Raw genomic sequence first — 24,166 nt, 5'->3', positions numbered from 1 at the left:
TCAGGGAACTGGGAATATATAAACAGATTAAATATCCAAAAAATATAAGCTTTGTTTTGACACAATTAAGCTTGGGAATAGATTTATATAATTGCCAAAATAAATGCATTTCAAGTGTGCATAAAGTTTCTCTTTCCCGACTCTTCCTCTCTATTTCTCCAGCTCTCTGAACTCAAATTAGAGATATTTTGACATTGAAAATAAACATTAACATTGTCAGAGCAGTTCAGAAATAAAACCAAGGCAATACTCTCTGTCTCTCTCCACTATATGTTAGCAGTCAGGTTACAACAATGACCTGAAGCTTAGCATTAGCACCCATCGTCTATATTATTACTAAATATTTCACCCACAATTCAATCCTTTTGTCCATTTTGTGAGACTTTGGCATTATCAAAGTTGATCAATCCAAAAACATGCTAAAGTAAAACCCACTGGGATTTCTTTGACCAAAGGACTCAAAGTTGAAAAATGCTTCCAGGCTTCTTTCCTTCTGGGGCAGGGCCAAAGGCTGTGCCAGGGTGAGGCTTTCTGGTGTTGTCACTACCCGAAGGATAGCCATTGGCCCCCCTCCTAGCGACCCCAATAAATGTCTGTGGTTAATTTGGAATTTAGAATTTTAAGGTGTGAATACTAAAATGTATTATTTGAAAAATAAATAAATAAAAATTTTAGACTAAATTACATAAAGCCACCTCAGGTGAGCTGATTCATCCAATGGGCGCTGGCGTAGCAGGATCCATTTAACCTTTGATGACTTCCACGTCCTATTAGAGTGTAGTAAGTTAGCATTAGCAAAGCATTACATTGGCAATATCGTAATGGATCTGTTTTTACTAAAACATCCATTTGTTAAGAACCAAACAATTCACAACATTGGTTCAACAACGTCTGCTTGACCTTGGTCAGACCCTGTCTGTTAATCACTCTTGTGTTTTGTGTTATGACCAAAGGGGCCACCAAGGACATGGGTAAGATGCTGGGGGGCGAGGAGGAGAAGGACCCTGATGCGGAGAAGAAGGAGGAGGAGCGACAGGAGGCGTTGAGACAGCAGGAGGAGGAAAGGAAGGCCAAATACGCCAAGATGGAGGCGGAGAGGGAGGGAGTCAGACAGGGGATCCGGGATAAGGTAGGGCACCTAATACAACCCAGACCACAAACCAACACCGAAACAGAAAACCCATAGATACATACATTTTATTTACATTAAATAATAAATTATGAATCCTGGTTTACATCAAGGAAAGGTTATTTGTTGGGAAAATGCAGATGAAGAAACCACAAACCGTTGACATTTGAATAGTTTACGAAGTACTAGGTGGCCATAAGAGATTACTTTACAAATATAAAGTTTGAGTTATGGAACAACCGGCAACATTGAAAATAAAAGGCCTTCATTTTTGGCTACAATATTTCCACTGTATGAGTTATTCTTGCCCTCAGCTAGTTCCCAGCCTCACTTGACCTATGAATAAATGTAGATCAGACATCCATGCTAAATCTCGGCCTAGGCTTAGTGTATGTACAGAGCAGAAGCAGTCAAGCTTTCACTGATATGAAAGTATCTGTGTCTCCTTCCCATGTCTCCCTATCTTTCTGCCATCTGCTGGATCAATAGTTATTTAAGTTTCATTCAAGTGTTAAAACTTGGAATCAAGGGGGGCTTGAGCCATGTGTTTAACTTCAAAAAACAGGATCAAAATGTTTTACTGCATGAAGTATCAGAGTAGTTGGACAGCACCAAAAATCTCATTGGTGCAAGACACTTTCAAAAATGACCCCAAAGATATCCGCAGACACAAATTCTTCACTCCAGTGGTTTTCTGGGTCTGTTTTGGTAGCGCTTCAATGAATGAATGACAGAACATCCCCGGGAAAAGAGAGGAGCAGGAATTATTCAAACTGGAGAGGCGCTGAAGAAGCGTGACTCTCTCTCTCTAATACAAATTCTCCTTGTTACAGTAGCATTGGCCCAGGGTTGAGCTAGGGGCGAGTTAAACGACAGGACAAGAATGTGAGAACAGAGAAGTGGAAAGGATGGAAAGGATTTCCCACTGGGTTATCAAATAGGACCTCTTCTGCAATTAAATGGGCAGATATCTTAAAGGTCCCATGGCATAAAAATGTTACTTTATGAGGTTTTCTAACATTAAGGTGAGTTCCCCTAGCCTCCCTATGGTCCCCCAGTAGCTAAAAATTGCATTAGGTGTAAACCGAGAAGTAGGTATTTTGCTCTGCCTTTGAAAAAAGGATCGCTGAAACGCTTCGATTTGGCTTCCGGCCCCATATGTGCATAAAGCTCCCATTTGGTGAAAAGACTAGATTGCGTTGGGTTGGTTGAGAAGGAATTGGGAACCGCGACATGGAGGAGAAAAGGATTGTTGCCCAGGATTGTCCGTCGGAGCCCCACTGTAGCGGGCAGCGGGGCTGGGCGGGCAGCCCCGGGGGCGGCCTGGGCAACAATCCTTTTCTCCTCCATGTCGCGGTTCCCAATTCCTTCTCAACCAACCCGACGCAGACAACCCGGGGCAACAATCGCCGGCAACAATCCCTTTCTCCTCCATTTCGCGGTTCAGTCTGTACTTAATACTGACGTGGAAGTGGAAGAACCAGAGGCGTCTGAGAACCCGACGCAGTCATTTGAGATTCAAAATATCATCCGGAGGCGCAAACAGCTTTGGACCATGATAATATATTATATTATATAGATATCTAAATATAATATAATATTATTTAGATATAGATCTCCAGGACTCCCGCCGGAGCACAGAGTGTTCAGTGTTCCACTGTAAACACTAGCGCATGGTACCGTGGCCACAAGCTGCTCAGGGCCACACTCCCACCCTCCACCTTGACCCGCCTCTAAAAACGGCACGTTTGTGGAGCTCATTGTGGGACTGGCTCGTAGTGGCTGTAACTCTGCACCAAGGCTGAATTTCTTGAACGTCTACTGTATTAGGGGCCCACTAACACCTATATTAAAGCATCCATAAAATAGCATGCCATGGGATCTTTAAAATCGTAACCACCATTGCAAGAGATTCCCTCCTTCTTTAACAATAATGACTGCAGGTATATACAGTGTAGCTTCACAAGCTAGCTACCAGCTTACACTATTACCATCACCGTCATTCATATTGATCAAAGAGCCTCAAATAATCTGTAAAAGGGGCGCCCAAGCGGTTCACCAGGTGCGCGTACCATCAAGGCCCAGTCCTTACTGCAGCGACCAGGGTTTGATTCCTGCCCATGGTCCTCCAGACTTACCTTGAAACAAAAATAGTCTTTCTAATTAAAACGACAAACAAAGGGTTAGTCTAGCTCCCTAACTTGACAAAAAAAATTAGAAAATGGGGCACCAAAGAAAAGGTCACCCCTACCAGCATTCCCATGGGCTGAGCCGAAGTTTAACAAAATTCAACAACAAAATATTGCAACAGGTAGAGGCTAGGGATGTTAACGACTCAGTATTTTGTGAGTCGACATGAGTCGACAAATCTATCGGGTTTTTTTTGTTGTTTTTTTGGCCCCGCGGCTGCAGCTGTTGCGGAGCTCAAAGGGTCTGCGCTGTCCTTTAATGCAGCGGCCCGCCCGTCATATTGCAATGGTTGCGCTCAAAAGCACACCAGTAATGCATTTCATGATGATAAACAAAATATCACAGAGCAGGATTGTGAACATTTACAATCATGTAAATTTACAATAAGCAAAATGTGTTGGCGTCGGCCGACTCATTTTTAAAATGAGGACATTAATGCTGCGCGCCTCCTCTTTGCAACAAAATTTATATGAAGGTATTATTGTAGCAAAAGTCTTGAGCATGCGTACACTAAAGTCACAAATGTGTAACAGTAAAGTTGAAGTCGTAAATATTTATGTTGCATGTGTACACTAAAGTCACAAATGTGTAACAGTAAATTTGAAGTCGTAAATATTTTTTCTACGATTGTTAACACAAAATAGGGGCTACGAGTTCACAAGTCCTTTGTTACAGGTGCACAAATCCTATCCTGTGCATCACAACTTCAAAGAGTCATGCACTTGACACTTTTGCTACAATCATTGCAGCGCAGTTGGTGCAAAACACATTTGCACACCCGTGTTTCATAATCTGAGAACGTGCACAACATTTGTGCATTCGTAACCCAAATGTGAACTTATGCATCAGAAGTTGCACATCTGTGAAATATTTCCTCACAAATAAAATTATATAGATCGCTATGTTCATTGAGCATTTTAATGAGCGAGCACAAGTCCATCGATACAACTGCTAATAATCGGTCTAAATAATAGTCTTCTGACACTGCTCCTCTTATCAATGCCGTAAGCCTGCGACGAGATGCCCTCACTGTGATTTCTCCACAGCCTGCGAAGTCCTCATATGTGATCTGAACGACATTAATGCAGAGTGGGCCAAGCTCGTGTTCCCTGTCTCTAGTGTTTTGTGTGCTTTGACCAGCAGTGGGTCTGCTTATAGGTCGGAATGAAGCGGCCACCGATTCTTGACAGGATACTTTATTCACACAACCGGACTTGTTAGTTTCTATACTAGACTGACATACGCTGCCGCTCGCTCGTCCGCTCACTCGCTGCCACACACACTGCCATTCTCGCACACACACATGCACTACTCGTAAGTTCATGTTTTTTCCCATAGATTTGAGAGTTATACTATTATACATGTTGCATTCTATACGGCCTGATTATGTCATTATTTAAGCTACATAGCCTAATGCCGCTAAGAACAGGATCTCACAGAGAGAGCCTGCTCCTTCGCTGTACATTTTATCCAGCTGCAGTCATAGACGGTAGTATGTCCATATGTGAAAGCAGCTTGGCGACATGGCACGGTGTAATCTGGCTCGAGAAATGCGATCAGATCACAGAACCCCTTCGCCTCGACTACGTTTATGGGCAGCATATCTCCGGCTATAATTTTTAACGTTTTGAACAGGACATTTAAGAAGCTTATACATAAATATATATATATAAATATAAAAAAAACGATTTTCCGATTTCTATTTTTAGTGTCGACTTGAGCACGAGTCGAGAATCGATCGTTGAGTCGACACATTTTTAACGGACAGGGGGCCCTATCTTGCGCCCGGCGCAATTGACTTTCTACACCGACGCATGTGTCCCCGCAGCAACCAGGCCCCACTACACTTGCACCTGGAGAGGCCAGTCGGCGAAAAGCAGGGGCGTGTTCCGGCGCAAATGATACTTGGTGCTATTTTAGCGATCTAAAAAATGCGCCAATGCAAATGCTCCACTGACCAAAATACCTGGTCTATAGCGGATAGCACAGTTGTTGTATTTTGACGTGCCATGGCAGGTCGGAATTACAACATAGCCTACGCTTACACACACGTAGGCTATACACAGCACAAACATGCAAACTATTAACCTGATTTAAATATTATGATGTCAAAGATTATTCATACGTGTGAAACTGCATAGAAATAGCGTGTGGATTGTGGAAACATTTTTTTCAATAGGGCTGCATGAATGAACATGAATGAAGTATAGTAGGCTATGGCATGCGTTAAAATAATAATAACAATAATACATTCGAGCAAAGTATATTCCAGGCTTCCAAAACAAAATCTTGTTTTAGGGTAAATGGTTGGTTAAATGATTTGGGAAAGAACAGCTTATACAGCGGTAAATTGTACTTTTAAATCAATGCATCTGCAAACACTGTACATCAAACACATATGTTCTTGACACAGACATTGTGTACAAGCCCATTACTTTTAGGATTGATTGATTGAGTATTTGATCGTGAGAAAACATAGTTTTACTGCGAGTGAGTGTTTAAAAGAATGAATGAATGTGGGTGATGCTTGGTGTGCGTGTGTGTGCGCACACCCATCTGTTTAAACACACGCAAACTAAACACGTAACGCATAATACAGTCCATGGCGATGTATATTAACGGGGGGACACATGCATATTATGAACACAAGTCGATAACGATAATGTATATAATACTGGTAACAATGTTTGTTAATGTATTGGTACATATCATTAAATAGACCCACAGTTGCGGCCATTGAGGACCCCGTCCGCATATCATATGTGTTAAGTTGTCTTTGCCACAATTAACATGACGAATCAGTGTTTCTGAAGTTGAAGAAAACGCTATTCCATGTGTGAATTATGCCTATTATTTGGCCATAAACTGAGCCATTTGAAGTTTGAAATTCATGTGGTCATGCATCTGTCTCAGCGGAGACTGCAAATGCGCTGTCAAAATATCAACTTGCCAAGTCAAATGCGCTGGGTCTTAAAGGGGATGGCAGGTGGAACTCTCATTGGTTTATTGCATGTTACGCCCGAAACACACCTACAGGTTTCAGCCCAAACCTTTTTAGATTTGCGCTGGGCGCAAAGCTCATTTATCTCGCCGTCATAATAGCAACAGCACCGTAGAACCGCCCACAAAGTACTTTGACTTTGCGCCTTGACGTCTGCGTTTTAGACCGTCTAACTAGGGCCCAGGGACTCAAAAGTTCATTTTTAAAACAAGCATGAGCTTGATCGAGCATCCGGCAAACCAGATTGAACTGAAGAACGGCCATATTGGAAGTCTTAAAATGTAGGACAGGGAGAGGAAAAACAGAAAGGGGGAAAACCAAAACGGCACAAATACATAGGAACCTCACACACAGCATGGTATTTTTGAGCGTGATGCCTAATCCCTATCTGCTCCTTAGTGACATGCATATATAATTCACTGTAGGTCACTTTGGATCAAAGTATCCGGGATATAAGCAAGTAGTAATTATTCTTCAGAACCAAAACCTGTTGTACAGCGCCTCTGTACCTCGCTTGATGCCAGCCAGGGCCTCTTCTTAAAACAGACAGTAGCTTATCTCATCGTCGCCACCAGTAAGCTTTGATTCGCTGAGCCCACAGAGGGACAACAACACTATAGTGTTTGCTCTCATTGTGCGTTCCCAAATCTGAAAATTGCTTTTTTCTTCTCTTGTTTTTGCCAAACTGATTAACAGAGGATGTGAGGTGTTAGCTCACTTCTACAAGGTTCTACAACTCCACAAAGACGGGGTTTAGCTCCCACAGCAAGACAAGACTGGGTTTATTTAATGAGAGGTGAACAAATGAGCGTTCAGTGTCTCTCAATCTCTCAAGTCATTTTACCAGACTGAAACACACCCACACACACACATAAAAACACACCACACCCACACACATATAAAGATATAAACAAACGTGCAAACGTGAACATACATACGTGACTCTCCTCCAGCAGATAAAGTATTTCCTCAGTGTACAAAACCATTCTATTTAGAATGTGACTTAATTTACCTCATTTTAAATCCTACAGACCAATAGATATGGAGGGCAGTTGTCTCCCTTTCAGAAAACATACCCCCCAGAAGCCCATCCAGAGGTTCTGGGTGACCGTGTTTTCTGGAGACCAACGTGTGTTTGAAGCATCTCAGGAGGCTTCCTCATTTAACGTGTCATCGGTCCAACATGCAGGGTCTTAACTGACCAGCCTGTAACCTCACTGTAACAGCAGCGCCTGGACATCCTGCAGCTACAGTGTCTGCAAAATACAAGACACCGTCCTCACTTATCCTCAGATAAGTGATGATGAACCACATTGTTGCAAAAGCCAGGCTATCAGCCCCCAAAGCGAGTTTTAAGTGAATTTTTCACTGCGGACATTTGAGATAAAACCCAGAACCTTTTGTTTGGGAGTCAAACGCCAGCAGTCAAACAACCAGACTACCCTACCATCTATTTGATAGCTACTTCATATGCTATAGCTCGCTACACTGCTATTGCTATTTCTAGTGTCAGATGTGGAGAAACACCCGCTAGTTACCGTCGCTAGTATTCTGATAGGCCTAAATTGCTGCCAGATGATGTCACTTTGCTCCAATGTGGGGCAACCAGGACAATTTCATAAGCTGTGAGCGCACGACTCAAGTGTTACTCTTAAGAGTTGATTGTTTAATATCCTACAACCAGCATGTGTCTGCATTGAAGCCAGATGAAAGCCGTCTCCATAGTAACCACCCCTGTATGGATAATAACATACTCAATATAACCGCAAGCACTGGAAACAGTCCCCTGTGACATACTCACACAAAACACACACACTAAAGCATAGCAGAGACACACACACACTAAAGCATAGCAGAGACTTATACACACACACACACACAAACACGTGGATTTGTGTCGATGAGTGTGAGTATGTTGCAGCACTTGTCCTCCTTATATAAATCGTGGGTGTGTGTTCTCCTGCAGTACAGCTTTTAGTAGGAGGAGGGGAAGGAGGCTAGTGCTAATGCAAAAACTAGGGCCAATGCTAGGGCAAATGAAAATCTGTGTGTGTGTGTGTGTGTGTGTGTGTGTGTGTGTGTGTGTGTAGTATGGCATCAAGAAGAAGGAGGAAAAGGAGGCGGAGGCAGCAGCTGCTATGGAGCAGGCCTCGGAGGGGAGTCTAACCCGGCCCAAAAAGGCTGTGCCTACCGGCTGTGGCGATGAAGAGGAGGAAGAGGAGAGCATCGTGGACACGGTCATGAAGTTCCTCCCCGGGCCCCTCATGGATATGTTTAACAAGAAGTAACGCCACGAGGTCCCCGCGTTACACATCTGATTGTTACCTTCTGATGACCACACACCCATGGCATCTCACCTGACCAATGACCCTGACCCTAAACCTCTGTTCTTAGCGACCCTAAATCGAGAGACATACTAAGTTTGTCCTGAATGTTAAAATATCAATCCGGGCTGTGGTGGTGTTAAATTTTTTATTTTGTATAATTTTGTCTGGGAATCTTTGTCGATATTGGTTAGGTCTTGAACTTAGCCTTTCTAAAATATGTTAGTTCCAAAATTTACATATTAACTGCCATTCCACATTTGATTTTGTAAATAGCTAAAAATAGATGAATTCATAAATAAATAAAGAAAGGAGTATATGTGTGTCTAAAGATAGTATAATGTATTACTAAATTATTATGAGAATAAGCCATATTTTAGACTTTGAAAAACTTATCATATCATATCAATGTTTCTTTCTGAAATTTCCTCTTGTTTTCCTGCTAATATTTGATACATCTTATGTACATATACACTCACAACGTTTTTATCAGTTCAGTCCATTATGAGGAATCTTTTTGTTTTACTGTCTGATCGCTGAAGTTTACTGTGACGTTGTGCTTTTGCTACCAGAAAATCACAAATGTAAAGCAAGACGGTCAACAAGGATTCAGCTTGTTATTGCTATTTTTATAGATTTTTGTTAAGCATGCATTTGTTACAATTCGTGACGTACAGTGCACTACATGCAGTACAAAAAAGCCATTTTGATTTGTTACTTTTACTTCAAGCGAAACATTGTGAAATGTGAGGCAATAACTTTGTTTTCAAATTGATTTGACGTCTCACTGGCCGTGTAAGCAGGCCAATCTCTCCTCCATATGTGAACCGTTCTTTCACAAAATTTGTATAAAATTACTATGAAATAGCTGTACTTATGTGTTATTGATATTAAATCCACACATTTAAACGTCCAGTTTTACATGTTAAAAGCTCTGCTTTTGCTAAAGAGTACAGTACTTTTTTCAGTAAATTTGTCCGTAAAAAGATTTTCTTTGTTTTTCCATTTTTTTTTATAAAAACATTTACAAAGATTTTCATTTTTGGGACGAAACACAACTGTGTTGTTAACACAACACACTATATGTAAACAGACAGTGACAAATGTGCAATATATTGTAGGACATGAAGTAGTTCTGTGTGTATTGTTTAACTGACGGGACAGCAGTCCTGAATCGGCAATAACAGACAATCTTCATCGTTACCTGTTTTAAAATTATTTCTCAGCACATTAGTCAATGTCAGAGTTGCCGTCCAATGCTCAATGGTGACGTTTTATTTACAGCTTTTTTAGGGCAGATGGAGGGGGATTTGTTTAATGTCATAAAAAATGTTTAAAATGTTTTTGCCACACGGTCGAAAAAAATAAGAATACAGTCAAAATCGGTGTTCAAAACAGCACAGTACAACTACATTGCGGTCGTTTGTTTACATAGAGAAGAGGAAAATGACAGAACAATTGTACTTGTCATTATGTCGGATAATCGCAATGTGCCAATTTATAGGTTACATTGAACATTTTTGAAAAACAAGCAAAGTGTCAAACACTGTCAGACAAGGACAAAGTTGTTCTGCCTTATTTACGTCTGATCATTTTCTTGTGATCATTCCAGTGTCTTTTCAAACATTCCTAATATCTATGACATTCCACACTATGGGACACTCAATGCCCTGTTGTTCAGATGAAGAATTAATAGTGGGATTCCAATAGTTTATACATAGATTCCATACATGAGTAAATCAGTCATATCAATAGCTACAATGCCTGCCACCTAGGTGAAAAGATAGAAAGATACTGCTGTAGGAAGCTAAAATAAATGGATCTGCATTTATAAACTGCATTATTAACATGAATGAGATAACAGTATATTCTTATGTAATGTGATAAAAAGTTGTGTTAGGTCTTACTTGCCATTTACAGAAATAGTTGTTGCACAAATGTGCTGTACCTAAACTGCTTGTAATTTCTTTTCATTGTTAATCATTGGCAGTTTAAACAGCAGTAGTTTGTCGCTGGTTACTGTTGCCTTCCTCCAACCTGTGCTAGGACGATGTGTTAGCTAACATTTAGCTAACAGAAATGGCCAACATTTTCTATCACTAATGATTCTTCCCAAATAAAGTTGATCTTATCTGATTCATGCATAAGCAGCATCCAAACCATGAATAATCTGAATAATATATCCAATCAAGCCAAAGATAAGAATATTTTTTTCTAGTCTTAGACTTACACTTAGTGTTCCATTGTTCCATTTATTAACTAGAACTTTTAATTTATATCTAATTCTCAGGTATTTCAATTTCATTTGCTATTTAGACATTATATATGAAGATTATCGCTTAGGATGTTTTAACAATAAGCCCTAAGATATTTAATGTTAGTTTCGCAAGGGGCCAACAAGCACATGTCCTCTCATTTGATTTGTAGTATTTATTTTATGTTCATTATTTTGCCCAGAATAACCCTAGAAAGCTAAGATTACTGCCTAGTCAATCCCAATACGATTGACTTTCTTGCCTCATTACAGACACAGTCATCAATAACAGCTAAACACCTATTAATTGCACAGAAAAACTGCCCAAAATAACTGCCCAAGTCAAACGATCCATATCTTGCCATCTAAAAGGACGGCGCCCTAGTAGTAAAGTAAAAGTAGTAAAGTAGCTTTATTGACGTTCATGTCGCCTGTTCGGTCGGAGGTCATTTAATTTGTGCCAGTCATGCCCCAGTGATGTTACAATGAATATACTGCCTGACCATTTAAGAGATGCTCCTTGCTGTGACTAGATTGTGACCGTCTTACCTGCATCTGTCTCTTTGTGTTCTGTACCCGTTGAGAAGAAGCTTGTATCTGTCTTCTATGTTTGTTTGTTTGTTTGTTTGTTTGTTTGTTTGTTTCTCGTATGCAGTCAGTCCTGTTCCTGTGTTTTGGTGGTTGGTACTTTACTGGTAAATTGTTATATATATTTTTTGCATTAATTAATTGTATTACTGTAAAAACTGTAAAAACTCTTCTCACCCTTGTCCCTCTCTAGCTCCCTATTTGTTAAACAAGTGTATGCATGCTTACTGTGCGCAGACTAGACCCTGTTGTTATGTGTTACAGTGCCCCCACCTGGTAATCTTCACTGCATGCCACTTTAGAAAGAAAGACTAGTCTGTAAAATGAAAAATTCTGGCAAAATGGAATCACTGCACACTCTGAGAATAAAGTGATTTCATATGACTGCTCATCGTTTTCTGCAGTCAATTGTTTTGTTTGGACACAACACTTTCATTGTTTAACCTGTGTTAAACATTAAAACAAAAAATAATAGATTGGAAGTTGTATTGATGTGCATAATATGCTGTTTTTTGCTTCCAAAAGAGTTTTGACCATCAATAAAGCGAAAGGGCTGTGAACAGTTTGCATTGTGTTGATGAAATCGTGAACCAATAACTTGCAAAACCAAACATTTAACAGGCCAACATAAAGTGTGACCTGGGTGATGCTAATCCTCCCATCTCATCCATATCTGAAAAACCAGACACATCAAACTGATTCACCATAAATCTATTTGCCAACAGTTTATTGTAGCTCAATCGTAGATTGCACGTTGGTCTGGGGAAGCTGCTGTCATTTTCTTCAGCACAAGAGGTGTGATCAACGGGTGCAGTTAAATTGACTGTGTACACAATTGGCATCTTGCCGTCGCTTCCCTGTCGTCATTGTGTTAAACCAGCCAATAGCGCTCCAGGAGGAAAAGCCAGCTTGGTGATTGGCTCCCGCAAAAACGTATCGAAACTAGAAAGAAATGTATTGCTCTTCTCCAGACCCTTCTGCAGGGCAAACTCAAATCGCCGGCAGAATGGGCGGGGCAACCCAGTCTAGCTATCCACCTAAGTGGCGAGGTGACTGGGTCCTGCTGGGAACCATGCAACAGAGCAGGGCAGGGGCCGTTTGTATCATTAACAAATTTTTCCTACGGGGGATAATAAAGTCGTATCTAATCTTATCTAATCTAATCTATCAAGAAACAGAACTGCTGAGGTATTTTTTTCTAACCAGTGCCATTATTTATGTATCATCCTGATACAAGACCTTGTTGGAAAAGTGAATCAAGTAATTTTTTGTTTGTCATTTTATTGCCAAGGAGCAATGAGAGAACAGATAAGAACAGGCGTGGAGCCTGTTGTTATCTTCACTCTCGTTGGAGATAAAAGCACAACCATCTTTCTGCCGGAAATCAATCTCATTAGCATTCATGTTCAGAGCCTATACCGGCCCAGATGTAGCCCCTTGCAGTCTCTTTCTCTGCCTGCAGAAGTAATTAATAATAATAATAATAATAATAATTAAAGCTGTGAGCAGCGTTTAAGGTGCCAAGCGTGAGCCGACCGCCACGGACACGTCCTTCAACGTACAGTCACAAATAGCACAGCGTTCATTCAGCAACATTATTCAAGTGTACTGTCCAGTTTTGAAGCAGATCTGATGAATTCCCTAGGAGTTTCTTTGTTCAAATACAAGACAACGGAATTCAAAATGGCCAACTTTGACGGCATGCCATGGACACGCCCTTCAACATACAGTCACAAATTGTACAGTGTTCATTCAGCATCATTTTTTGACGGTACTGACCAACTTTGAAGCAGATCCGATAAATTCCCTAGGAGGAGCTCATTCAAATACAAGGCGAAAAAGCAAATACAAGACCACGGAATTCAAAATGGCCAACTTTGACGGCACGCCACGGACACGCCCTTCAACGTACAGTCACAAATTGTACAGCATTCGTTCAGCACCATTTTTTGACTGTACTGACAAATTTTGAAGCAGATTTGATAAATTCCCTAGGAGGAGTTCATTAAAATACAAGGCAAAAAAGTGAAAATGGCCGCCGAGAGTGAAAATGAAAATGAAAAATAGCCGACTTCCTGTGGGTTTTGGGGCATAGGTCCAAGTGGCTTTTCTGTAGGTTCTGTGGCTTTTCTGTAGGTAGGATCTAAAGATCCTGTAGGGGGCGCTACAAATATGACAAACACAATGTTGGGTTTAACTTGTTCAGAATTTGATTCTGAACAACTTTTGTAATGGAGTCAACATCATAGGAGTCCAACTTGATGTTGATATGAGCAATTAACTCTTTTTGATGATTTTTTGCCTATGGCGGCCATGTTGTTTTGCCAATCGACTTCATTTCACTTGAGCATTTGGAACTTTGGGCCCCAACGGCCACTGAGTGGGTCCCGCTTAAATCAAACATTGCGTCTATGAACTGTGGCGATTTTAGTGATAGGCCACGCCCATTTCGATGCCACGCCCTATTTGAAAATATGTTGACTTTATCTTGTTCAGAATTTGATTATGAACAAATGTTGTATTGGGGTCAACATCATAGGAGTCCAACTTGATGTTGATATGAGCAATTAACTATTTAATCGTTTTAAACCACGCCATTTTTCATGGGTGCTTTAATCTTTATTGTACAGACTAATCTTTATGTCAGATTGACGATAATGGTCCATAGATATATGGGCTAAAGGATTTTTGTCAAAGTCAAAAAAACGGAGGCATAGGTGAAAGTTTCATGAGTGTAGGTCAAACCGGTTACGAGATATGCTTGTGCAAAGTTTGCATTTTTTGGACAGTTGGTATAGCGCCACCTTTGGGCCAATCAGTGCAATATTTGCTGTCTGCTAATCTTGGGTCAACCTCTACAGGTCTAGTAAGTTTCATAAAAAGCATGCGAGTGGTTTAGGCTGTGTAATGCAAACGCAGCGGCATAATAATAATAACACTAACAATTTCAATAGGTTGCCTCTCACTTTGTGCTTTGGCACCTAATAATAATAATAACAATAATAAATATAACTGCAAGCAGTGATGTGGGGGTCAAGCAGAATGGGACTCCATGAACTAATTTTGGCGGTCAGACATAATCGGTCAGGTGGCTGCATGATGACTGTCTCGGTAATTTCACTTGCAATGAAAGCTATTGGCAAATGGTTATCACAATGAAAATACATTGTAGTTGCTTTCTAAGGGCTGGAATAGACTTGTTCCTAACAACGCATACGCCTACGGTTCAGGGCTGCCGTACGTATGCTGCGATCGTTCGGTGCATTGATCGTGCACGTTGTCGCAAGGTAACACAACTTGTCCGCAAGCAGAATAGAACAGAGTAGCCACAGCAACAAGATAGATCTACGTCAGACACACGACCTTCAGCACTTTCGACAAGTTTCACGTCAAAAAATAAAAGATCAACTGATATCCTGTACGTTCAGCTTGGTCTGAAGATCATATATTGCAAGTTTCATGAAGATTCGACAAAATGGTTATGATATGTCAAAGGGCTGCTGAGAAATTGGCTTACTTCCTGTTTGGCGGCTTCGTGGTCGAATTTGATTGGCTGTTGCAGCCAAACGGTTTTGAATTTGAAAAATCTGTTCCATAAGTTTTGTGAGGCATGGTCTGATCAACATATGTGCCACGTTTCGACTTGATTGGACAAAATTTGTGATAGGTGAAACATTTTTAAGGTTTTTGACATCCATCACGACGCAAAATGACGTCAGGGGTGCGTTGAACTGGGCTTGGCCCAAGGATTCCAATGACCTGGTTTGTGAATATTGGATGCATGGGTCAAAAGTTATGAACATGAATGCATGTCCAACTTTGACCTGTTGGTGGCGCTAGAGCTCATGAGCTAGCGACCTCAAATTTGCTATGAGGGCTTATGGGACTGTCCTGAATCAGTGTCAAATTTCACAACTTTTTACCATGCCGTTCTATGGGCTGCCATAGACTCCAATGGCAGGTAAATAATAATAATAATAGGAAAATGTACAAAAACAATAGGTTGTCTCGCAGCTTTGCTGCTTGACCCCAATAAAGTAGTATATAATGGGAGAAACAGACAAAACCAAGACAAGCTGATTACAATATTTCAGTAGAAAGGGAAGCTGCTTCTTTATCTCAGAGCCATCAGTCCAAAGACTGGGACTGTGATGGGGAAGGTCGGGGGTGGAAACATAGCTGAAATCTGGGGGTCCTGTGCCCCGTGGAAACCCTCACCCCCCCAAATTGTCCGGATTGACAAGTCCATTGGCTTCAGAGAGATGAGTAGATGATGCTATCATGTAGGAAGCAACCCAGTATCCTGCAGCTCTAATTCCAAGGGACCTGGCCCATTAAAAATCCCACCTGAGTAACTTTCAGCCCTCTGGTGTTTTAAAGAAAGAGCCATGGAACATGACCTGGATAGGATTAAAAGAGTTAGACCCCTCAACCTCAATTAACCGGCGCTCCACCTGCGAGGTGTAATGTGAGGCGTGCTGTGCTGCAAGGTGTAGGCTGAATTCCCAAACGACTACCTACATCGTCACTCTTAATGCTTGTTCACTATACCCACAAGGAGACAAGGTGAAGCAGTTAGTGGTTGAGCAGCAGGAAAGATAGCCTGGAAATCCAGACCCACATCTACAAAGCTGTAGGGTCTGGCAATGAGTAATGAAAATGGCTCAACTCGAGGGGCGGCACCAAGCATGCTTTTGAAAATATCACTGCACGCAATTGGATAACACTAGGACCAATCAGAAGAGCCCCATAAGCTTGGCTACCAGCCGAGCTAACTGATAGATCAGACTCTTGCCGTATCCGGACGGTAAAACAGCAAAAACGTCCTTCTTGCAAAGGAAAGCTTTGAGCTTTCCTTTGCAAGTCTAACTCTTTTATTGTCTAACTCTTTTATTGTAGCGGCCAAAGCTGTTTCAAACAACTGGTGTTCATCCGTAGCTATCTTGCAATGTTTACTGACTGATTTGGGACTGATTCCAGCTCTGTTGTCATCTGTTTAGCTTGCTTCTGGCCCGCCTATATCAGATACATGATGTGATTGGTTTATGTTTGGATCCAGGGGAATGGGGAAATGAGTATATTACTCATTCCCAGAGTGACTCACTGAGCAAATTCTAATTGTGCGCTGATTGTGGATTTCCAGGGTACAGGAAAAGATCTTTCGTGATCTGGGCCAACCATAACCCTTCAGACTTGCTCATCCAAAGACATCAATGAAGCCTCGCCAAAGCACTTCTTCACTTTGTAGGATACATTGATGTATCCTTTAACCAAAGCCGCTCTGGCAACTTGTTTAGGATGCTTCTCTAACTTACTACCTATTGGGTCAGTGTGAACAATGATGATCGTGAAAACAGAATAAGGAAGCGTAATATAACACAGCCGTGTGTTCCCTTCCACCATAGTTAACATACGGTACGACATCTACATCATAAGCAGCCCGTTCTCCCGGAATAGAGGATGAAAATTTAGATGCAGAGGGGTGTATGAATATTGTATGTTTTCCATATGCCTCAGCAAGAAGGATGTGGGGTTGAGCGGGAAGTCCCCCATCACTTTCTAAAAATACCGCCGCTCTCCAATAACTAATCATCTCCATTCACCAGAGCTGTCACAACCACGCAGCTCTAATCTGCCATCCCATAATCACATAGCATTCTGAGGCATGAATACAGTCCTGATGGATCCTCCACTGATGGCAGGCTTTGTCTGTCTTCTAGTGGACATAAACCAGTTTGAGTTTGCCTCAGACATCATGCTATAAAGTTTCATGTTTGATTTCCTTTGGGTTTAAACATCACCTATCATCATGTTTAAATCAAAAAACAGTTTCACAATCTCAGCTGACTGTCAAAGAGAGAACGTAAGCAATTGTAAACCACAGCTTCCTCTCTCTCTTCACCACCTAGAGGTTTACACCAATATTCTCCAGCTCATTATAATATCTACACCTTGCTCGATCTCTCCTGATCTGCTTTTTATGGAAAATAAAACCCCCAGCTCTAAGCTGTGTGGTTGGTCGCCACCACTTTGGTCTTATTAACTCTGAACACGCCACACATATTGAGGCACACAGAGGTTGGAGTGAGGGTGAAGGGGTTAATGCTCTGGATGGAAGGGTGATATAGGAAGGATTCGGATGGTAGTCATCCAGATGATGCATTGGAAATTGTCCCTTTTGGGTGATGCAGGACCCCTTAGCAAAGCAAAGGGGTCTTGGATTACACTGAGTAGCTTATAAAATGGTTACTAACTAAAGAAAACAATCATTTGACCAAATATGTAACCACTAAAAAGTACTTGATTTAAATATATATATATTGTGTCCTTTCCATTCTATGGTTGGACCTGCATCCATAGCAACTTAAACTCTGTAGCCTTCTGAAAGGATTTTGGCAGTAATACCCCAGGTTAATTGTTGATATTGTCTATGTCGAGACGTAAATCAGCCATGGTTTTCGTCCCTCTTGCGAGGGGCCATTTGTTTCACATTCGTATCACAATTGATGTCATTGTCTCCTCTACTGCCTAATTTCAGAACACAGCTACACGAGGGGATGAGTTGAAAAAAAAATCATGGGGGATTTATATTTGGACATAGATAATGTCAACAATTAACCTTGGGTCATAGAAAACTATGTCCTTATGGATTGGCCTACTTAGCATTATACTTCCAATAAACAATAAATTCCCATTATTGGTAAAGTGAGACAGAGTGAATGGGACTTCTTTGGGAATATTGATGTTGACCTTTGTCATTTCATTAATTTATATGTTCCCTTATTGCCTGGGCTTCGCAGTTGACACCCGTGGAAATACATTTTTTACTTTACTGTTTATCAATATCGCTTAAGCAATAAGCAACTAGGAGAGGCGCTATCCAGATCCTTTGCCTATTTCGGAGAACAGGATCCTCATTTCATAACTGTATGGTTGTAGCTCAGCTGCTCCTCATATTGCCCTCAACTCTGTGCCCAATCACAGGCAATATCTCCCTACTGTCAAGACAAGGACAAGATAAGAGTTGGACAGCTGTGCTCCTCAAGTATTGATTGGGATGGCATCAAAAGGGCAAAGAGATAAATACTTTTCAAAACTGGGTACAAGGCAGTTTGGTTTGTCAAGCTCAGTAAAGATGCACCCCCTGTACATTATTTTTTACAATCTGGCCAGACATGGACCCAGCACACACCACACCTCCTCGGGCTCTGCCAGGGGTCCCGCTCCCTGGTCGACTACGCCATCGACTTCCGCACCCAAGCTCGGCTGAGTGAATGGAACAAGGCGGCCCAGGTCGACGTTCACCTTCTGGGACTGGCTGATTACGTCAAGGACGAGTTGGTTTCTCACGACCTTCCCTCCTCACTCTACGGCATCATCAAGCTTGTTTCCCGTGTCGACAGACTCATCCAGGCCAGGCGACAAGAGAGGCACTCGAATCGTTGTCCGACCAAACGTCCCTCAGCTCTTCCCCGTCCGCCATCTCCTCCTGCCGGTCAACCCATGAGGGAGTTCGAGCCCATGCAGATCGGCTTGGCCAGCCTCACCCCCGAGGAGAGAGACGGCGCATAGGGAACCTCTGCCTCTACTGTGGTCAAATGGGACACTTCATATCCAAGTGTCCAGCAAAGGAGGAGGAGGTCCTGGTGAGCCATACATGCAAACCCTCCTACAACCTACGTCCCATGTGCCAAGCTCAACTACTGTTGCCTCAGGACTCCCAGACTCTCGCCACACTGACAGACTCTGGTTCAGATGTGGAACATTATTGACGACGATCTAGCTCGACAACTGGGGGTCGATCGAGTTTCCCTGCCCTGTCCGGTTCCTGTCAAGGCCTTGGACGGCCGCCTTCTGAAGACAGTCACCAACCAGACGGTGCCTATCCGCATGCTCCTCTCTGGCAACCACCATGAGACTGTACAGTTCCATATCCTGCAGTCTCCAGTTGCCATCCGTTCCTCCTGGAGTTCCCCTGGCTCCGTCGTCATAACCCTAACCTCAACTGGACCACTGGGGCTAGGTTGGAGCTCATCCTGTCATCAGGTCTGCCTGAAGCAAGCCGCCGCACCCGAGCCGACCACCTGTTCCAGTTCCGCACCTGACATGTTGGGGGTCCCCGCGGAATACCTTGACTTCAGGGAGGTGTTCAGCAAGGCCAAGGCTACCTCTCTTCCACTGCATAGACCTTAAGACTGCGGCATCGACCACCAACCCAGCTCCATTCCCCCTAAGGGTCGCCTGTATTCCCTGGCCGCCCCTGAGAGAGAAGCAATGGACACGTACATTAACAATTCTCTGGCGGCGGGCATCATCCGCCCTTCCTCGTCCCTGGCAGGAGTGGGGTTTTTCTTTGTTGAAAAGAATACGATAAAGAATCGTTACCCTCTGCCTCTCATCGCATCGGCCTTCGAGCTCCTAGAAGGCGCCACCATCTTCACCAATCTCAACCGACGCAATGCCTATCATCTGGTTTGGATCCGCGAGGGGGGCGAATGGAAGACAGATGTTTTCAACACCCCCTCCGACCACTACGAGTACCTGGTGATGCCTTTCGGCCTCACCAACACCCCAGCTATCTTCCGAGCCCTGGTGAACGATGTGCTGAACAAGTTTGTGTTTGTCTACCTCGACGACATCTTGATCTTCTCCTGGTCCAGAGATGAACACGTCCACCAGGTCCAGGCAGTCCTGCAGCGCCTATTAGAGAACTCCCTCTTCTTCCAAGCAGAGAAGTACGAGTTCCACGTCCCATCAGTCTCCTTCCTGGGGTACGTCGTAGGGAGGGGGACCGTGCAGATGGACTCAGCCATGGTCTCCGCCGTCACTGCCTGGCCCGTCCCGGACTCCCGCAAACAGCTTCAACGTTTCCTGGGTTTCACCAACTTCTACGGGACGTTTATCAGAGGTTACAGCACTGTCTGCCTGCCTTGGTATGCTGCATTTGGGTCCTCTCCCAATCCGTTACAGTAACTGTCAGTCTGGTGACATTTTTTTTTTTTTTGTCTTAAAACACTTCCAGGTCATACCTATGGCAGCGATAATTTCATGTCAGGCTTTGGTGATAATTTCATGTCAGCTTTTCTTTGGTTTTGTCGATTTCTCTGTTGTCCAGTCCTTTGTGTCTTTTACCTCTATTGTATATGTTTTCTTGTTCTATTTTTCCTTTCTTTACTGGGGACGGTTCATGAACCATGATGGAGTAACTTTTCTGGCCCAGGACTGGTGAATGAGCTGACGATGTCAATTTGATTGATAATAGAACAACATTTACTGGACTACCTTCTGAGGATTGATATGATCTAGGTCCTCCAGAGTATATGATCCATAGCAATGCTCTGTTATGCACAGGAGCGGTCTGCTATTCAAAAATAAGAGACCCTTAATTGAACCAGAGGCAAGGAAACCCCCCATCTTTTATTAAAGTAGGCCATAAGTACCCATGTTTGTCTATTTTTCCATCTCATTCTCTCGCTCTTCCGCCATTTACTTTCTCCCCCTTCCCTCCCAACTTACGCTCTATTTCTTGCTACACCTTTCTATCCCTCCTAAGTCTCTATCCTGCCCTGTATCTCTCTCCATCTCTTTCTCTATCTCTTACCCTCTCTCGCACCACACCAGCATTGTCATTTTGATCTTTGCTTGAAGTGGTTTACGCTCGAAGGGAAGAGAGTTTTTGAGGGAGGGCACGCAGCTTTGAAATTGAAATGTTAGCTTTTGCCTCTGAAGTGTTCCGCTATTTCTTGTTAGGCGACGGGAGTCGGTGGCTTTGCGACATGATCATGCTGGCGGTGACTGGGTGAGTAGAAAAGGAGTAGTAGAAAAGGATCTTTTGAAGAGGCTCTTTGAATGTACTGCAGACTAACCTACTCACACTGAATCATAAAAGGGAACCGTCGTGCATGGGTATTTTCTAATAAAAGAGTGGTAAATTCTGTTTATTTTGAAAAAAGAAACAAGAAAAGCTTGACTATTGACGTGTATGATAATTATTTTATATAATAATCTCTCTCTCTGTACTTATATTGCAACAGTATTAACATACCTTTCATAAAATATACTTGCAAAGGATTAAATGTACGTTTAGGGCCCAACAAGACTGAGCACTACCTCTGGTACTAAATAAACCAAAAAGTACAACGTTCATCATCATTGTTTAAGCTGTTTATCTACATAATGATGATGAAGACACCGATGATGGTAACATTAATAAGCCATTCAGATGAAACATAACTATCCCCCCAGGTGTCCTAAGTGACCTGGCAACTCAGATATCTGTTCAACCGGCTCATTTAAAACACATCAGCTCATGATCCATAATGATCCTGAGTGTAGTGAGTGTTTAACACTCATATGTAGTGACGTGCCACGGGACGACCATGCAGCAAACCTCTCCAGCATGCCGCCAGCCCAACGCCAACATAATGAACGCCAATACTCATCAACAGCTGATGAATGCTCATCACATTAGCTCCTCATCATGACCCCCACCAGGTGGACTCACCAGTAGGATTCAGAAGCCAAGCAATACCCAGACGATCCCAGGTTCTGCAGCCAGGAAACACAAACAAACTAGACATTTCTAGTTACATACAGATACATACAGATGTGATGTTTCTCTCTCATTCTCGCTCTCTCTCTCACTTTCCCACTCTCTCTCCCTCTATGTTCTGGTTGTCAGGTTATACATAGCCTGGTCAGAGAGAGAGAGAGAGTAAGTGAAGCACCCTCTGAGGGCCAGAGGAGTGAATATTTAAACATTGTTGGTGTTGGCAAACATGCGAGCGTGCACGCCTGTGTATGAGTGTGCACGTTTCCACAAGCAGGGCAGAGTTTGCTTTTACCACTTCAATAAATCATAGTTTTATAGTCACTATTCATCTTATTTTATTGTGATGCCCGGGATGCTGGCCTGCACTGAAACAACAAATCCAACCCCCCCCCCCCCCCACGTTAAATCTTACAATATATTAACATCATTCAATAATTAATTTAAAAATTTCCTTCGACACTCAACTAGAACACAGGGCTCACGTTGTATCATAGCTGGACATTAACCAACAAGTTTGTAATGGCACGATTCCCAAGCATGGAGACCAAAGCATTTGTAGTGTTATGGAAGCGTGTCACATGATTCATTCTGGCTCTGTTTGACATCTCCGTCGCTCATCTCCCTGATGACGACTGCCCCCAGTTTTGTCCTATTCTGTTTGTCTTCCTGTCACCAACAACAAACTGAGTTCAGCAATGCATTCTGGAGAAATAGAACAGGGGCCGCATTCACAAAGAATCTTAGGGCTAAAAGTAGGTCATAAGTGGCGAATTTACGAGTAACTCCTAAAAATAATGGGTGTGTCAGTCCTAAATTTAGGACTCTTATTTTATTTTACTAAGAGCAATTCACAAAGTGTTTTAGGCCTAAAAGTAGCACCTAAGTCTAGGAGAGCTTAAAAGTCCTCGAGCGGACTCCTAACTCACTAAGACCTATTCACAAAGAATCGGAAAATGGCTGCAGCGTGACTGAATGCTTTGGAGATAATTGAGGACTGCGAATTGATAAGGAAATACAGTATAGGAAAAATCATGAGGGTATCAAACTTGGTTGAATTACACTCCGATATTTAGCAACAGGGAAAATGCAACTTTGCAATGTCAATGATTTAGGAATATCACAACAATCAGTGATGGTTAAAACCAGGCATGCAAACTGGTTTGGGGTGAAAAAGGTGAGAATGATGCGTGAGCCGAGGAAAACACAGGGGTTACCCTAGGGCAGGGGTATTCAACTAAAATTCAAATAGGTCCAGTTAGAGAAAATGTCCTCAAGCAAAGGTCCGTCAGGTACATCATAATGTCTAACTTGCGTTATGATTCAGTGTGATATGTATTGAAGTAGCCTAGTAGTTGTATCAACGTCTGCATGTAATCAATTGTCACTTTTATACAGATAATATAACAGATAATGAAGATATGTATTATTTAAGGAGGTTCAACTGACTCAACTGAAACGAATCTTTTCGTTGGGCTGCATTTAAGGGCTGCATTTAAAATCAAGATGGTGAAAATAAATATAATAATCTTAATAATCTTAAAATAAAGATAAAATATATACTTCATTTTTGAAAAATAAAATAAAGTATAGCAGCAGAGTTTCCCCTTTTTCTTTGTGAATGTTTTAAGTCTCAACCAATTTCAAAAGCAGATATCTTTTGAGAGGGCTCTGAGGGTGCTTATTTTCTGTGACCGCAGTTCAGACTTGAGTGGATATGTTTGGTGAAAAACTTTGTGCTTTGTCTCATAGTGGCGTTTCACGTTGGCACTTTTTATGAGTGCCACTGTCTCTGAGCATATGAGACAGACTGGTTTTGTGTTTCCAGTGGGAAGAATGAACATGAAAGAGTCTGTCCATTCTGGATTGAAAGCTGTTTTCGCTGTCCATTTTTGTCTTCTTAGAGAGCGCCATGTGTAGTTCTCCGGCTCACTCTGTCTCTTTTCTGTCTCGCTGTATTACTCACTCTTCTCCCGCTGTCTTTCTCACTCTTCTCCCGCTGTATTACTCTCTTCTCCCGCTGTCTTTCTCACTCTTCTCCCGCTGTATTACTCACTCTTCTCTCGCTGTATTACTCTCTTCTCCCGCTGTCTTTCTCACTCTTATCCCGCTGTATTACTCACTCTTATCT

General features: G+C 42.3%; 1 protein-coding gene across 1 annotated transcript in view; it reads left to right on the top strand.

The window, feature by feature from the left end:
- The window catches only part of cplx1 (complexin 1), a gene marked incomplete at both ends in the record, with an annotated part of 55,552 nt that extends 46,944 nt beyond the window's left edge, over positions 1–8,608 (top strand). The window contains 2 exons of the mRNA XM_084469042.1: positions 954–1,129; positions 8,411–8,608. Coding sequence (XP_084325168.1) covers positions 954–1,129; positions 8,411–8,608 — 374 coding nt within the window. The remainder of the gene's footprint in view (positions 1–953; positions 1,130–8,410) is intronic.
- Positions 8,609–24,166: the final 15,558 nt, after the last annotated feature.

The sequence above is a fragment of the Micromesistius poutassou genome, assembly GCF_964030765.1.
Source record: "Micromesistius poutassou genome assembly, chromosome: 6".
In the NCBI taxonomy this organism is placed as follows: Eukaryota; Metazoa; Chordata; class Actinopteri; order Gadiformes; family Gadidae; genus Micromesistius; species Micromesistius poutassou.
This window is presented reverse-complemented; position numbering and strand designations above follow the sequence as displayed.